Source organism: Eubalaena glacialis, chromosome 1, assembly GCF_028564815.1.
Source record: "Eubalaena glacialis isolate mEubGla1 chromosome 1, mEubGla1.1.hap2.+ XY, whole genome shotgun sequence".
In the NCBI taxonomy this organism is placed as follows: Eukaryota; Metazoa; Chordata; class Mammalia; order Artiodactyla; family Balaenidae; genus Eubalaena; species Eubalaena glacialis.
In genome coordinates this window covers 32,670,141-32,687,311 of record NC_083716.1, presented here as the reverse complement: position 1 = coordinate 32,687,311, position 17,171 = coordinate 32,670,141, and the positions used below count along the sequence as shown (strand labels likewise).

Sequence of the window (17,171 nt, the reverse complement as noted above, 5' to 3'; positions counted from 1 at the left end):
ACTTTAGGCAGACTATGATATAAGAATTATTAGTAAAACAAAGAATAAAACCCAAAATAAATCTCTCTATAACTAAGTTGCCTGGTCTTTACCTTCTGCCTCCTCCAAGTCTTTTTTGTTGGCTAACAGGATCTCATCTCGCTGGTCCGTCAACAGATCAGCCAGATGATGGATAATCTCTGCTCTCTAGGAAAAAAGGTAAAACACTGAAACAAATAAGCAAACATGTTACCCCATAAAGAATGCACACCACACTTTTTAAAAAAAATTTTTTATTTATTTTAAATTTTATTTCTTTCTTTATTTATTTATTTTTGGCTGTGTTGGGTCTTTGTTTCTGTGCAAGGGCTTTCTCTAGTTGTGGCAAGTGGGGGCCACTCTTCATCGCGGTGCGCGGGCCTCTCACTATCGTGCCCTCTCTTGTTGCGGGGCACAGGCTCCAGACGCGCAGGCTCAGTAATTGTGGCTCACGGGCCCAGTTGCTCCCCGGCATGTGGGATCTTCCCAGACCAGGGCTCGAACCCATGTCCCCTGCATTAGCAGGCAGATTCTCAACCACTGCGCCACCAGGGAAGCCCCCACACCACACTTTTAAACTTACTCTTCTGAGTGTGCCAGGCCTTGCTCCTAAATCCCAGTCATCAACGACTGAAACCTCCTTACTTCACTCATTCGTTTCCCACCACTGCTCCCCTCATTTTTCCTTCCTCTCTCACTACTACCCTCCCCATTTCTTCTCACTTTTCTTCCTCTTTTACCACTCTTGATCATGATGATTAGCAAACCACAGCCTTGTGGTGGGGGAGAGGGCGTGATGAATTATTCAGTTTGCCCATGAGACAGGCGCCAGCACTTTGAGTCAGCATGACATACACACCTCACCTATTTAATAGCACCAGCTGTAAAGCTGATTTCCCAGGTAAGTTTTTGCATCTAGTTCTTCTTTTTAGACAATTATTTATTAAAAATGAATTCAGTCAAAGGGGAAAAACCCAGTCCTGGATGCTGGAGGAGACCCCAATCCTTACCCACCTAGATGAGGAAACATGGCAAATCAGAGTAGTGATTACTAAAGGAGTAAAAGAAGTGATTTAATAGAGAGAGAAGCTAGGGTTCTCCTGGGCTTTCCTTTTCCTACTTGTAGTTATTTTAAATTTTCTTCTCCCTTCTCAGGCCAAAGTACTCCCCAGAAGAAACCTATATACATCACTTTCAAATCCAGCCTTAACACCACAACCCTTGGGAAGCCAGCACCCTGCTTCCACCCGACCTTCTCACATTTCATCGTGTCTGCTACTTCAACTGACTGAGTCACTGTGGACAGGGCAGGGCTATGATACGGAGCAGGCTCTGGAACTTCCATCTTCTAGGTAATCTTGGTGATTTGGATGAGGTGGGAAAAGTTACTTTCCTACATTTCCCTGCCCAGTATGTGGCAGGATTTGGGAGCCTCTCTGGTCTCATGATTTTCATGATACTTTTGATCAAAACATCATAGTGATGCAAAGCTACCTTAGGCTTCAGCCTATAGAAGACAAAAGGGAAAATGAAATTTAGAAAAAGAAAAAAGGCAGAACAAATCTGAATCAGAGTTGTAACTCAGATCTAACTCTACGGGACTCGAGGAATAAAGGGGGAAACAGCAAGCTTGACTGTGCACTAAACCTCACAGTTATGACTCACTCTGAAAACTAACAAAACTATCAGCTAGGGTTATTACCTGCTCAGGATCCAAAGTGGCCAACAACCTTCCTCCTGATCGAGCCATTTCTCCCTGCTGCTCCACGGTAGGGCCTGCAAGAACATTTGCAAACACCAGCTCACGGTCAGCTCACTGCCCCCTCACTATCCCACACGTGCACGGGCTCCTTGCAGGCACAGAGCACACGCTTAGGGTCTCGGCATGCTTGTTTCACACCCAGAGATCACTCTGACCAATAAACTGGCAGAAGAGCATACCAGATTAACTCAGGCAGAAACACAAGAACCTGTCTGCACTTTTGGGGCAGACAATATGATTTATGTCGTCTAGAGTTCTTCTCAATTCCACTTTGGCTTACATTTTCTAATGCGTTTGCATTTCTGAATGCAGATTATATGGCAGTGCTATCTTTGTGAACACCTGAGAGAGCACATACTATTTCTTATGCATCTTTGTATCTCTAGTGTTCATTAGTATCTGGCATCCAGCATGGGCCTAGCAAATGTTTCTTGAGAAAATGGATGCTTATATTCTTTAACTTAGTGATTTTAGTGAGAACAGGAGGCCTAGTTAGGCAGGTTAGATAAGTTTTACAAAAACAAAGTAGAATCCAATTTTGCAAGCAGTGTTCGAAACTATACCATATTTCATAATGTTAGCACGTGAATTTTGTAAGCTCTCCTCCCAGAGGGAGAGCTCAGTCTTCAGCCACATCTAGGCCATGGAGTTACTAGCAATCATCCACAGACCATGGGACTCTATGAAGAACTACTTACCTGCAGGCTTTACTTCAGAAAAGAAGGTGCCAACTTTCTTTCCCTCCACAATGTCTGTGATGACATGCCCAGACACCTTCGGGTGGGTCCCATTGGCAATGACCACAGAAGTACCACCTTGCAAAGCCCAGAGGGCTGCTTTCACCTAATGGGAGAAGTTAGATCCATGGATGAGATTCAGACCTTTGTAGGGCCTAGGCCCCTGCACTTTAAACATGCAAAAACATAGAAAATACAATGTGATATCGAGCAATTTTATTATCTGTAGGAAGGTTCTGCACAGCTCAGAAGCTCTCAAGACACGCTCAGCCCATGTACTCTTCCCAACCCAACCCTGGCATGTGTTGTCTAAAGATGAACCAATCTGCCCCTTGTGCTCAGTGTGTTCTCTAAGACTCTCTAGTACTGGGACGCATGACTTCTACATTTGACTTATTGTGCCAGCTTGCAGTGTCCAGCTTGCTGCTTGACTGGAATCTGATCATGAGTACTCTGAGCTTTTGTACCTGGGGTTCTTGTCCTTATCTCTGCCATTGGTATGTGTGATTCTGTACCTAAAGGGTATAACTTCTTAGAACAATTAATGGGAGAGAAGAATTTTTTAAAGGTTTCATCAAGAAATATTTGAGCTCTAATATTAACACTTAGAGGATTTATGAATTATGAAAAAATATAGACCCTGCCCTTGAGGAGGTTATAATATGAACACACACTTAATATATTAATAAAAGTACATAGAAAGACATGACTACATATAGGTACACAATATGCATTAAACCTGTATTTAGATATGTGTATCTTTAAGTGTGTATGTGCATCAGCCCTCAATTACAAAAGTAAGAAGGATAAAATACAGTTTGGTTTCTAAATTGTTACAGGCAGTAAAGGCACCAGATTCTTACCTTGGCTTCCATGCCACCCATTCCCACTCTGGACTTGGTTCCGAATGTCACGGACTGCTGATCACCGGGATAAAATATATCAATGAGCTTTGCATCATCTGACCCTGGGGGGCTGTCAAAGAGGCCTAAAAAGTGGACAAGAGTCAGTAATGCTGTTTAACAGAAGTGAGCATCCCCCAAGACAGACCTCCACAGGGACCTGCCAACTGTAACTACTCTGTACTCGACTCATCCAGGTAAATTCTGCTATTCCACCAGCTCGAACAAGAAAAGAGGTCAAGGGATTCGTAGAGTCTACCCACACTGAAAACCAGCTCCGGGAGGACGCACCTGACATACTTTTATAACTTTGCCTGATAAATGAATGTTTGTCAGCATCAGAGCACGGCCACATCCCTGGCACAGAATTTACTGGCCCTGCCCACGGTCTACAGGGAAGCTATCCTCACCTTTGCCATTTCTACTATGATGCTGAACCTTAAGGATGCAACTGAAAAAGATGAGTGGCTTTTGCACAAACAGTGCAGCAGCTGTATACTGTTTAATGTGACTCTTTCCAAGGGCATGACATATGAAACAGGTTCTCATTAACTCTCACAGTACCCTTTGAAACAGTCACATTATACTCCCCACATTATGGGTAAGCCTTTCTGAAGGTTAGGCTGAGTCAGCAGAAGAGCGCATGACTCTTGGCTTTCAGTCTGGATTTGTCACCACAAAGCCTATGTCCTCTTTATAACTGAGTAGCGTGACAAAAAATAAGAGGTACACAAAATGTTACATGCATACCACCCGAGATTAAAAATCCTCACAATTTCACTTCGAAAAAGAATGTGTCTGAGCCTTAGAAGGGGAAAAGAGGGCCTGAGAAAATGGAGTCATGTCAAGGTCTGAGGGGGACACAGACAGGGAGGAACTGCTAGTGGTCAGGAACTGGCTGAAGGACATTTTAGGCAGTGATGCTTTTGGTTTTTAAGTTCCTGCTTTTCCTGTGCTAAAATATACCCCTGTGCTCCACTGTTCCAAATCTTTTTTAAAAATTAATTAATTAATTAATTAATTAATTTTTGGCTGTGTTGGGTCTTTGTCGCTGTGCACGAGGTTTCTCTAGTTGCGGTGAGCGGGGGCTACTCTTCGTTGCAGTGCACGGGCTTCTCATTGTCATGGCTTCTCTTGTTGCGGAGCACAGGCTCTAGGCGCGCAGGCTTCAGTAGTTGTGGCACGTGGGCTCAGTAGTTGTGGCTTGCAGGCTCTAGAGCTCAGGCTCAGTAGTCGTGGCACATGGGCTTAGCTGCTCTGTGGCATGTGGGATCTTCCCAGGCCAGGGCTCGAACCCGTGTCCCCTGCATTGGCAGGCAGATTCTTAACCACTGCGCCACCAGGGAAGCCCTATTCCAAATCTTTAACACAACCGTGCCATGTGCATCCTCTCTAGGAGAATAAGTGAATCAGAGGAGTGAGGACATCGGTGTCCAGTGCACAACAAAGTAGTGCAAACCACGAGCAGCAATTACAGGGAGAGAGAAATAACCTCTCACAACCCTTATCCGCCTCAACCCAGCACCCCACAGTTCCCAGGGTCTTCTGCTGGGTTCTTCTCAGAAGGCACTATGCTATGAGATCATGAGTAGTACTGGACAATTCTAAGGCAAACCCCCAGAGACGCCTTGGAGTTCCTAGCATTCTGATATTCTGCCTCCTCCTCTTCTTCCTTATAGAAGCTCTCAAACCCACCAATAGCATATTTAAAATTTGGATATTGTTCTAAAAATCAATATTCAGTGGATAACTAATCAGAGTTAAAAGCACAAGCCTGCCAACGACCAGTTTTGGTGTTTGAGGCTGCATTAAAACTAAGGTTTACTAGAGTCTAGTTCAAGTTGGATTTTATATATTGATCTCTCAAACTCATATCCTTTGCCTTGCTAGGCAGTATAGGAGAGAAGAGTTTAGATTTTTAAACTGAAAAGATTTAGATTCGAAACCAGCCTCTGCCAAGTACTAGCTATGTGACTTTGAATAAACCATTTAACTAATGTGAACTCAATTTTTAATTTCTTAATCTGAATAATAGGCTAACCTACCTACTTTGCAGGGTTGCTACAAGGGTGAATAAATTGACATTTATAAAGCACCTAGCACAGTATTTGTACACATCAGAAGCTGAAAAAAAATCTTGTGACTAACCAAAATGCCTTGTTCTCCAGAGTGGCTTACTCTTACCCCAGCTTAGTTGTTCCTATCCTGAGACTTCAAATTTATAGTGAATAAACATGGTACCAAGACTGCATACAGGTAAAGATACTGATCTGTAAGTATGATATCTCTGACCCTCCACGTGCGCAGAAGACAGATCACAGCACTGGTACCTGCCCCTGCCTCCACCAGGCAGCCCCCTGCCCTTCACTTATGCTGCTGAAGTGTAAACTGGGGAACAAGTCCTGCCATGTTAACCTGCCATGGGTGTGGGTAGGGAACTAAATAGGTTTTTCTGACTTCCTGGGAATGTAATGGGGGACTTTTGGGATCCTGTAGGTTTGGCCTATTTTAGACACATCTACCATATCTATGGGTCAAAATGTAAAACGGGAACAGCTTAAGAAAGTAAGAAGAGTGAATGGAGAGCCAAGTTGGAGCCAAGAGGCGCCCCTCCACGAAGTAGGGGAAAGCAGAGAGGAAAAGAGTAACACAGAAGAACACAGTGGCCATACAGCCTGGATTTTCTGCAGTGGCTCCAATTTAAAATAATGTGTCTTGTGATTTACATTAAAAACTAAAAGTGATCAAGACCCCAATGAGGTATCACTTCACACCCATTAGGATGGCTATAATCAAAAAGGCAGATACCAAGAGGGAAGTGTTGGTGAGGATGTGGAGAAACTAGAACCCTCATACACTGCTGGGAAAATGCAGAATGGTGCAGTTACTTTGGAAACCAGGCTGGTATTTCTTCAAAAGGCTAAACATATGACCCAGCAATTCTACTCCTAAGTAAAATAAAAAGCATCTTCACACCAAAATTTGTGCACAAATGTTCACAGAAGCATTAGTCACAATAGCTTAAAGGTCTATCAGCTGATGAATAGGTAAATAAAACGTAGTATATCTATATAGTGGAATATTATTTGGCAATAAAAATAAATGAAGTACTAATATGTGCTATAATATCAATAAACCTTGAAAACATTAAGTGAAAAAAGCCAATCACAAAGGGTCACATACTGTATGATCACATTTATATAAAATGTCTAGAACAAGCAAAACAACAGAGACAGAAGGTAGATTAGAGGTTACCAAGGGCTGGAGAGTTTCAGGGGAAGTGAGGAATGATTGCTAATGGGTATGGGTTTCTTGATGGGGTGACAAAAAATGTTCTAAATTGTGGTGAGGGTTGAACAACTGTATGAATATACTAAAAATCACTGAAATATAAATTTTAAATAGGTGAATTATATGTTATGTGAATTATATCTCCATAAAGCAGTTATAAAAAACAAAATTAAAGTGCCTGGAAATAACAACATTTCAGCATTCAAACTTCATCTCCCAGACCACCCCTACCTTCTTTTGAATCATAAAACCCTTTTTGGACCATACGGCTCAGAAAATAATGGTCCATAGTTAAAAAGATCAGAAGCACTCAAACAAAGAGGGGAACTCATGTGCTCACACATATAGTATTTAAAACAAAGACTGGATAAAAAGAAAAGGCATTACTTTGTACCTTCTACATCTGAAAGAACAATTAAGAGGTCAGTCTTCATTTCCACAGCCAGACGAGCAGCCAGGCTATCGTTATCTTTAACACTAATAACCTAAAATGCAGGTAAAAAGTCGTGAGCTTTGCAGTTCAAAAAGAAGTTCATGGAAGTACTCAGCTAGGCTCTGGCAGGAAAAATTAACAACCCTGAGCATGTGCACGACAGCTCTTACCGGCCTTTCAGTTTGCAAAACACCGTGCCTACTGGCAACCCCCTTTCCAAATATGCACCCTTCTATCCAGACATACACAAGCCATGCTCACAGCACCACCTTAAATCACTATTGCGCCTCACCCAGTTGAACGAAACCCCCTGTCTTCAGAAGAGCTTATGCAGCCATTGCTCCAGGATGCCAGCTTCTCTCCCCATTTCTCCATCTTGTTTATGCCCAATGTCCGGTGTTAGTACGTGCAGCATAGCATGGCATTAGTGTCTACAGCATGCTCAACCCTCGGTAATACTTTACCCACATTTACCCCCTGGAGATCACTATTGGGCTCTGCTGGGGGCACAACAGCATCGTTTGTGTTGACAATGGGGACGATGTTCATTCGGAGGAGCTCATGAAGTGTCCCATTGAGGTTCCGGCGCTTCTGCTCATCGTGGAAATCCAAATTGGTCACCAAAATCTACGGGGATATATGTATGTGTATAGCTGATTCACTTTGTTATAAAGCAGAAACTAACACACCATTGTAAAGCAATTATACTCCAAAAAAGATGTTAAAAAAATAAATAAAAATAAAAGCGTTAAAGAGATTGAAAACGCAGGAGACAGGAAAATGATGAACTTCCAAGGAACAGCATCCAAAGGATGCTAAGAGTAGAGGAGTTAAACTTCAGGTTTCTTGGAGCCCATACAGTTCAGAATGGAACACACATCTTTGGAGACTTATCCAATTCTTTTGGAGATTGGAAAAAAGTTAGAATCACCTGGAAGATTTATTTTAGGATGCTTAAGACTTCTTGCAAAAGTACTTTAATCCTCAGAGAGCTATGAAATCTCATCCATTTACAAAATTAAGAAATTGAATGTATCTACTTTAGAGGGATACTGGAGGGAGTAATGACTGCCATAAATTTCTAAAATATCTTTGTATCCCAGCATCTGATTCAAAGTCTGGCCATACATAGTAGGTGCTGAAACATGTGGTGAGTGAGTGAATGAATGGTTACTCTGCCTGGAAAATGTATTAAACCACATGGAATAGGGCCATGTTGTCCCTGTTTCTGCTCTGTGGCCGACCACTGCCGGAGTCAGCAAAGACACGGTCAAGTGGGATGAGTCTGAGAGGTTTACGGAGGTGAGTCTTTAGTCACAAACTGAAAGAAGGGCTGACATAACTTCGTTCAGGGGACGGGATGCACACAAGCAGGAGAGAAAGATAAAGGGGGGGGGGCGACAGCAAGAAACAAAATGGTAACAAACTCCGAAGCTCAGGAATAAATGTTTCAATGAAATCCCTGCAATGTTCATGGAAGAGGGTTCTTGCGATGTAGGGCAGCGCTGAAGTAGGAAAAGGCTGGAGGCAGATGGCCAAGAATTCTTGGAAGGTACTGAAACAGTCCAAGTGGGAATGGTTAAGCCCTGAACTAGGGTCTGGCTATGGTAACTGAGAAGATGACAGCAGCCTTAATGATATGGAAAATGTGGGCGAAGAAGACAAAATGATAACATCACCAAGGAAAATAATTTACTCACTCATTTGATAAAAAAGTTATTGAGTACCTCTGAAATGCCAGGCCCTGTACTAGCTGTTGGGATGGAGAATAAAAATGTTGATGATTTGGGGAAGATGGAATGGGTTAGATCATGAATGTCTTTTCAGGAAGTTTAGCCTTGTAGGAAAAAGGCCTGGGACAAAGGTGAATATATAGATCCTGGTTCTGGTGGTGGAAGGTCAAACAATAAAAGTAAACACGTGTGTGTAGGAGAGGCAAGCAGGAGGTATAAAGGTCCAGTGAAAACACCTGTGGCTCCAACAGTTTAACAAACAAGACAAGGGAGACAAGAGACCAGAGAGAAAAGTATGTGTTTGGAGAAGGGCAATCTGTTAGGTTGCAAATAAGTTTCATTTCTATGAATTAAAAATAGCTGTTGTCCTTGTTTAAGTCTTTAATCTGACAAACAACTTATGGGAGATTTTCAAAAGCCCCTGGTAATGGTCTTCAAAACAAGATCACTAAAGAAAACAAGGAACCACAGGATAAGATGCAAAGGGTAAAGATTTCTTACAGATCAGATCATGGGGAAGGCAAAGGTGTGGGAGTGAAGGGGCCCGTGGATGAAGGCTTGCTGGAAACTGGAGGGCACAGAGCTCTTTTACATCAATATTAATAAAAACAACGGCTGATGTACAGTATTTTTAATGATACTTTCATTAAAACAAACAAACAGACAAAAAAAACCTCAAGAAGTATCATACCTGGGAAAAAACAAAACAAAACAAAAGCACAGTTCCTGGATCTAAGTCTCCTCACCTGGCTCCATGCACTTAAAAAAAAATTAAAGACTAAAACTGTCATTGCACTATGGAGTAAAAAAGAGCTGATAATAAAAGGAGACAGAAATTGAGATTTCCATTGCATTTATGTAACCGAAATAAAAAATCTAAGATTACAGAGAGTGGGGTCCCAGCCACAAGCAGAAGTGTCCAAGTCCATGCCTTTCTGTTTCATCTCCCTTACTCAAGGACACTCTGGTATAATACGAGAACGTCACTGTGGATAACAACTTAAAAATGATGGAGAGGGACTCCCCTGGTGGCGCAGCAGTTAAGAATCCACCTGCCAATGCAGGGGACACGGGTTTGAGCCCTGGTCCGGGAAGATCCCACATGCTGTGGAGCAACTAAGCCCGTGCACCACAACTACTGAGCCTGCGCTCTACAGCCCGTGAGCCACAACAAGAGAAGCCACCACAATGAGAAGCCCGTGCACCGCAAGGAAGAGTAGCCCCCACTTGCCGCAACTAGAGAAAGCTCACGCACGGCAATGAAGACCCAACACAGCCAAAAATAAATAAATAAAATAAATAAATTTTAAAAAAAATGATGGAGAAACAGAAAACGTGATAGGAAATCCAAGAGCCAAACCTGAAAGGATGTATACATAACATCATCTGTGTATAATAACATCTGTGTAAATGATAGGATCAGAGGCAGCAAATTTGAAAATAACTTGGGGAGTAAGGTTTTTTCAGTTGTTTTGTGATATTTAGATGTTTCTATTTAGTGTGTAGTTGTATAGCTGATTAAAAACACAACTGAAAATATTCTGGAAATTTAAGTAAAAAAGAAATAATGTAGAAAGAAGGTTCTAGCACATTCAGGGGGAACCACTAAAAATTTTTAAGTTCCATGAGGACTAGAACATGGCTGATTTGTTCACTGCAGTATCCCCAATGTCTAACAGACTCCTTGGTACACATGGTGCTCAATAAATATTTGCTAAATGAATTAAAAACCAACCAACCGGGCTTCCCTGGTGGCGGAGTGGTTAAGAATCCACCTGCCAATGCAGGGGACACAGGTTCGAGCCCTGGTCCAGGAAGACCCAACATGCCGCAGAGCAACTAAGCCCGTGCGCCACTACTGAGTTGAGCCTGTGCTCTAGAGCCCACGAGCTACAACTACTGTAGGCCGCGCGCCTAGAGCCCGTGCTCCGCAACAAGGGAAGCCACCTCAATGAGAAGCCCGTGCACCGCAACGAAGACCCAACACAGCCAAAAAAAAAACTAATTAAATAATTAAAAAAACAAAAAACAACCAACCACCAGCATTTCCCTTCAACACTTAGTAGATATCTATTATATAAGGCAACCAGGTGCAAAGAGAAACAAGCCAGCTGAAGTCAAAGAAGCCAATGAAATAAAGATATCTAACTTTTCTATCTTCAGAAGTATCAGTACTTGTAGTAGTCCTAAGAGTTATTTGTATAATAACAAGAGCTAACACTTACTGAGAAAGTACTGTGTACCAGACATATTAAATGCTTTTCATGTATTTTCTCACTGAGCCCTTCCAAAGACTCTTTGCAATAGGCACTGATGACATCCTCATTTTTCAGAGGAGGAAACTGAGGCACAAAAAGGTTAGACTTAAAAACTTTCTCCAGATCTCCCAACTAGCAAGTGGTGAAGCTGAGACTGTATCCTGGCAGTCTGGCTCCAGAGCCCTGCTCATATCACCTTGTTCCAAGGGAATCACCCTCACAGGTCCCACACACCGCTTGTGGAGGTCAGCCTCTCACCTGGGCAGCGCAGATGCTGTACTGGGTAAACATGGCTTCATACAAGGCCATCAGCCCACTCTGTCCGGCGGCTGCACAGGCTCGGGCTTCTAAGACTGGAATTGCCTGTAACATGCCAACAGACAAGGTGTGGCTGGGGCGAGGGAAGGAGGCCTGAGGACCCTGTTATAGGGGGTGGGGAAGCCGCACTTACCATCTCCTTCAGCTGGTTCTGCCCCGAGTGTAGGGCCTGCCGCACGCTCTGAGACAGAAGGATCTCATGGCGCAAGCGCTGCTTACCAAAGGCTACAGCTCCACTAGTCACCAGCATCATCTCTCGGCCTTGATTCTGCAGTACTGACACCTGACATTGAGGAAGGAAAAGGCACAAGTCCTTGTAATCTCTCTTTCCTCTCATCACAAGAGATTCAGGTAGGGTGGACTAATGAGTGGATCCCAAATGCCGGTTTACAGACCAGCACTGGGCTGGCTCTGGAAGAATCACCCAGGTTGTTTGGTAAAAATACAGAGTCCTACATGCTTCCTCGAATCTGAAAAGTAGGTGGCAGATAGAAATTAGAAGTTTTTAATAAGGAGATTCTGGTGTGTAGGTAGGTTTGGCAACCACAGGACTTGAAGACATGTGGAGGAGTCTATAATGCGGAAGATCCAGTTGTTTCAGGAAATAAAGCCCAGAATACAAGTCTGGAGCCAGGAATTGCAATATGAACTTAGCAGATGGCTTCTCAAATTCTAAGGCATGACCTGGGGAGACGAAGCTGTTTCTGGGGCATGTCTGATTCTCATGGGTTGCCTCTGGCTAGACCAGGGACAGTGCTGTTCCACTCTGTCTGCCTAGAACCAGTTTTGGTTACTTTGTTTCCCACCTAGGACCGATCCACATGAAAGAATCAAAGATTCAATATTCCTAACCTGTCCATTCCTCCTGATGCTTGAACCTATAACCTAGCTCAGGAACTCGGAGACAGCTATGATAAACCGTGATCTAAAAAAAATAACTTATCATCATAGAAAATTTCATACTTAACCAAAGTGGTAAGAATCGAACTATAAAACCCTATGTACTCATCACCCAGCTTCAACAACCACCTCTCATGGTCAATTTCTCACTCTCCAATATTTCTTTTATAGCTCCACCATTACTTTATTTATTTAAAAAAAATACTCATTCATTTATGTATTCATTCGGCTGCGCCGGGGTCTTAGTTGCGGCACGCGGGATCTTTACTTGAGGCATGCAGGATCTTTACTTGAGGCATGTGAACTCTTAGTTGTGGCACGTGGGATCCAGTTCCCTGACCAGGCACTGAACCTGGGCTCCCTGCATTGGGAGCGCACAGTCTTAGCCATTGGATCACCAGGGAAGTCCCTCCACCATTATTTTAATACAAATCCCAGGCTCCAGACACATTATTTCATTTGTAAATATTTCAGAAAGCAATTGCTAAAACAGAGGGTATATGCACACATCCACAAAACCATTATTATCTAAAACATTTCAATAATTTCCTAATATCAAATATCTGGTCAGTGTTCACATTTCCCCAATTTTTTCAGCTTGCTCAAATTAAGATGAAAATTAAGCCCACACATTGCAATTAGTTGAAGTGTCTCTTAATTCACTTTTAATCCATAGGTTCCTCTCTATAATTTTTTCCCTTGTAATTTGTTAAAGAAACCGGGTTATTTGTCCTTTAGGGTTTCTCAGCCTTGACTTTCCTGCTTCTGTCTCTGTGGTATAGTATTCTGTTTCTTGCAAACTGCTGTTAGGTAGGAAGGCTTGATTTTTTTTTTTGTCAAGAATTCTTTACAGGTCATGTTGTCCATCAAGGGGATACATAAGGCCTGACTGTCTTTCTTTTTGTGATGTTAGTAACTGTTGATGATCATCACCAAGACCTATTAATTCATTAGGGGCTATAAAATGCTGATATTCTAATTCATTCATTTCTTCTTTATTTACAGGCTGGAATAATTCCATAAAGGGAAACTTTACTTCATTAAATATTTGGCTCCCTTGAGGTATGGTTTGTATATGAAAGGCAGCACAGATATGTGTCTCTTTCCCTTTATTTACCAGTTTCCAAAATGAGTAGGTTCTCTAGAATCCTTCAAGATGACCAATGAATTATTTTTTAAGTATAACTGTGATTCATAGATTTAAACATATTTCATGTGTTTAAATTCAGTGCAGTAATTATTGATGTTCAGATATTCCCATCTTTGACCAATGGAAGCCTCTTTGAGTCAGCTCCTGAGTCCATCGAACACGATCAGATGCCTTGGACAAGACAGCTGACTCCATCTGTTAGTACTGATCTAGAAAACCGTTCCTTAAGGTCCAGGGGTGTCCCTAGACGGAGAGCTGGCAACCTGAGCAAACCATTACCAGGTTCTCCCCACTGTTTTCATCAAGTTTCTCCTTTGCTCAAAATCTTCAATCTTCCTCCTAGACTGAACCCCAAATTCTCTACCTGGTTTCAAAGCCCTGCCTAATAGAATTATACACATTCTCCCTGATGAGATCACCACCACTGCTTTCAAGCTCACCTCCTCTCTGGCCCATCAGCATGCCATACTCATTCCTGCTTTTGTCTTCCACCTGGAAACTACTTGTAGAGCCTCCCCGTCCCCAGAACCATCAGGCTACGCAATTCCAGGGGCACCATTCACAATGTGCACTTAGCAGCATGGAACATTTCCCCTCTGCTGGTGCAAATCCTATCAGTCACAAAGGCCCACCCTGAGTCTCAGCTCTCCTAGGAAGTCCCAAGAATGACCACACTCTCATTTGACCTTCCCACCTCTGGACCTGTCAGTCACTGTCATTTGTGCCCTCTCATTTGGATATTATCTGCCTTGAACAATCACCTAATTATTTTGGGAGTCCCAGTTCTGGCTCCCCAAGGGCAGAGACAACCGTTAGAGGTCTGTTAAGGCCCTCACAATGTAGCCCTTTGATAAATATTTGTTACACTGCATTGATCTGAGGGACTCAATCTGAAAGGCAGATTTGATAATAATTGCTTAGTACAGAAAATATATGAAGAAAATTCCATCAAATTTCAGGTTAGTAGTTTTCTAATACCAACTCCAGCAAAATTGTTTTTTAAAACTGAAAATACGGCTATGGAAGACAGAGCTGAATTACAGCTAGAATGGAAAAGCTCTAGCTTTATCTCCAGGATACTTGGATGTCTGGTTTTTTTGACTCTTGGTCAGGGGTTGGCAAACTATGGCCTGCAGGTCAAATCTGACCTGTGCCTGTTTTTGAAAATAAAATTTTATCAGAACACAGCCATGCTTGTTCACTTACGTATTGTCTAAGGTTGCTTTTGTGCTACAATGGTAGCTGAGACAGAAACTGTACAGCCTACAGAGTCTAACATATTTAGTATCTGGCCTTTTACAGAAAAAGTTTGCTGATCCCTGCTCTTGGAAAAGATAAAGGTAGTGGGATTTGCGATGTGATATTTAAAGTCCAAAACTCCCATGATGACCCAGAAGGTCAGTTTCTTTACTGATAAACTATCAGTGGTCAGCCTGGTTTGACTCCATGGCCAGTGGGGCATAAAGTTCCCACTGAAAACTTCTGCTGTGAGGCCTTCCAAAGCCAAGACTCCTTGCACAGATCTTTTGGTGATTCAGTCTGGAGACAGAGTGTGGTCTCTGTGCAAATAAAAGACCCTGGGGGGTGGGGGATGGGCTTGTGCATAGGATGTCTCTCAGACCCTCAATGCTTGCTTACACTCCCTCTGTGGCCTTGTATCCCTTTGCCTTTAAATGAAAGCCTTATATGGGTATTCTCTGTGGAGTCTGGTGAGTCCTTTCACTAATATCTGAACTTGGGAAATCTTTGCAATGATAGCTCATACTTATTTCAAGGTTACTAGGCTAACTAGAAAAGATAAAGCCCAGCAAAACAGGAAAAAAAAAAAAAAAGCTCAATATTCACACAAGTGTATCTGGGTACTCAACCCTGACTACATATCAATCACCTGGGGAACTTCAAAAACACAGAGGGCTTGAGCCCCATCCCAGAGATACTTATTAAATGGTTGAGTGTGAAGCCCAGGCACCTCCAGGCCTCTCAGGCGATTCTAATGTGCAGCCAGGATTAAGAATCACTGACATACACAGCTCGTTCTCACTAAGAAGCTTGAGGGATGAACTGCATGAAATCAACTCCACTCCTTGACACCCCCTCTGCTTGTCCTGGGATGCTGTCTCCCAGTGGCACCTTCATCAGGAAACAGAGTTTTCAGACTGGGTTGAAATCTATTGTTCTCAAATCAGAATTATTTTTACGAGCTGAGAAACCTGAAATGACAGCTTAAAAAGCAGATTTTGTTTTAGTTCAGCTGAATTTTCCATCTTGGCAATTACCTGCTCAACAATAGATGCCAGGCGCCCCAGTGCCAGGCCACATTCATCCCCTCGGGTCACCACGGCACTTCCGAGTTTCACCACGATTCTCTTGGCATGCTTCAGCTCACTGCGGTGGGCAAAAGACTTGCCATGCATACGACTGAGGGGTACCGTGATAAAGGGGATGTTGCTCCAAGAACGAACATGTCTGATGGCTGAAGGCTGGACACGACCTGCAGCCCCCGAACAAAGTCAAATGCAAGAAAAAAAGGAGAGAAATACACAATATAATTTCTCATTGAAAATACGCATACAAAATAGTAACCAGTTTGGCCGCCAAAAAATAGCTTTATCATTCTTAACTGCGTAAAACCAGTATATCAAAAGCCACACTGATCTAGCATGTTTTATTCTAGTATTGTGTGGAGTTTGTACCCAGTACACAGGTGACAGGTACACTCAAACACTGCTGGTCAAGAATTTAAATGAAACATTTTCCCCTGAAGACATGTTGGCAAAATATATCAAAAGCCTTAAAAATGTTCACAACTTTGATCCAGCAATTCCATGTTCAGAAATTTATTCTAAAGAACTAATCAGAGATGGAGACAAAGAGATTTATCAGCAGGCTATTCATCAGTATTATTTATAACAGGAAAAACAGAAGCAGAGTAAATGTCCAAAAAAGGGCAGAAAGATTTAAATACTTTTAGAATTTTCAATAACATAGGAAAATGTTCATATGTTAGTTTCACATACATGTCTAAATGCATAGGAAAAGATAAATAAATAAAAATATTAGTGTTTTATCTCATGATGGGGTTATGGGTGATTTATTTTTCTTCTTTATTCGTTTTGTTTTCCAAATTTATGCAGTAAAAATGCATTGCTTTCATAATCAGAAAAATATGTGTGCTTTTAAAGAAACCACACCGCTATTAAAAAAAATGAGTCTGATTAGCTAAGACAATACAGAACAAAGTAACTGGTATTAAATAATAAAAAATCATAGCTAATCTCCCTACAAATTGCCTGTAACAATGATGAAAGAAACTGGAGCACTTTCTGAAGGGAAGGTAATGTTGGAGTCAGATACTTCTTTGTATCCCTTTAGACATCTGCCCCTAATCAATTCTGTCCTGATTCTTTTTTCTTGTAACACGGAACAAGATTTCTAAGAGGCAAAACAAAGACGAAAACAAAAAAACAAAAGAACCCCCACCAAAACAAAAAACCAAACTTGATTAAAAAGCTGAAAATCTAACAGTCATGGCTGAATGTCAGGTACTGAACCTCTTCACCACTGCTGACTGCCTTCCCCCACAACAAGTTCTCTAGGTATCACTACAGACATTAATAAATATTGGAATGTTACTAAAGTAATCATTCCGAGCCATCTTTCAGACTATTC

At 42.2% G+C, this 17,171-nt stretch overlaps 1 protein-coding gene across 2 annotated transcripts in view; it reads right to left on the bottom strand.

The window, feature by feature from the left end:
* ALDH18A1 (aldehyde dehydrogenase 18 family member A1) overlaps positions 1-17,171 on the bottom strand; it is a 54,374-nt gene that overhangs the window by 17,125 nt on the left and 20,078 nt on the right. Inside the window, exons 3-11 of one of the 2 annotated variants that reach the window (XM_061169167.1) lie at positions 15,779-15,993; positions 11,586-11,735; positions 11,393-11,497; positions 7,618-7,770; positions 7,105-7,195; positions 3,381-3,505; positions 2,479-2,623; positions 1,721-1,794; positions 93-186 (exon numbers count right to left, since the gene is read on the bottom strand). In XM_061169167.1, the coding sequence (XP_061025150.1) occupies positions 93-186; positions 1,721-1,794; positions 2,479-2,623; positions 3,381-3,505; positions 7,105-7,195; positions 7,618-7,770; positions 11,393-11,497; positions 11,586-11,735; positions 15,779-15,993 (1,152 nt within the window). Of the gene's footprint in view, positions 1-92; positions 187-1,720; positions 1,795-2,478; positions 2,624-3,380; positions 3,506-7,104; positions 7,196-7,611; positions 7,771-11,392; positions 11,498-11,585; positions 11,736-15,778; positions 15,994-17,171 lie in introns of both variants that reach the window. The other variant, XM_061169087.1, reaches the window with a different exon arrangement.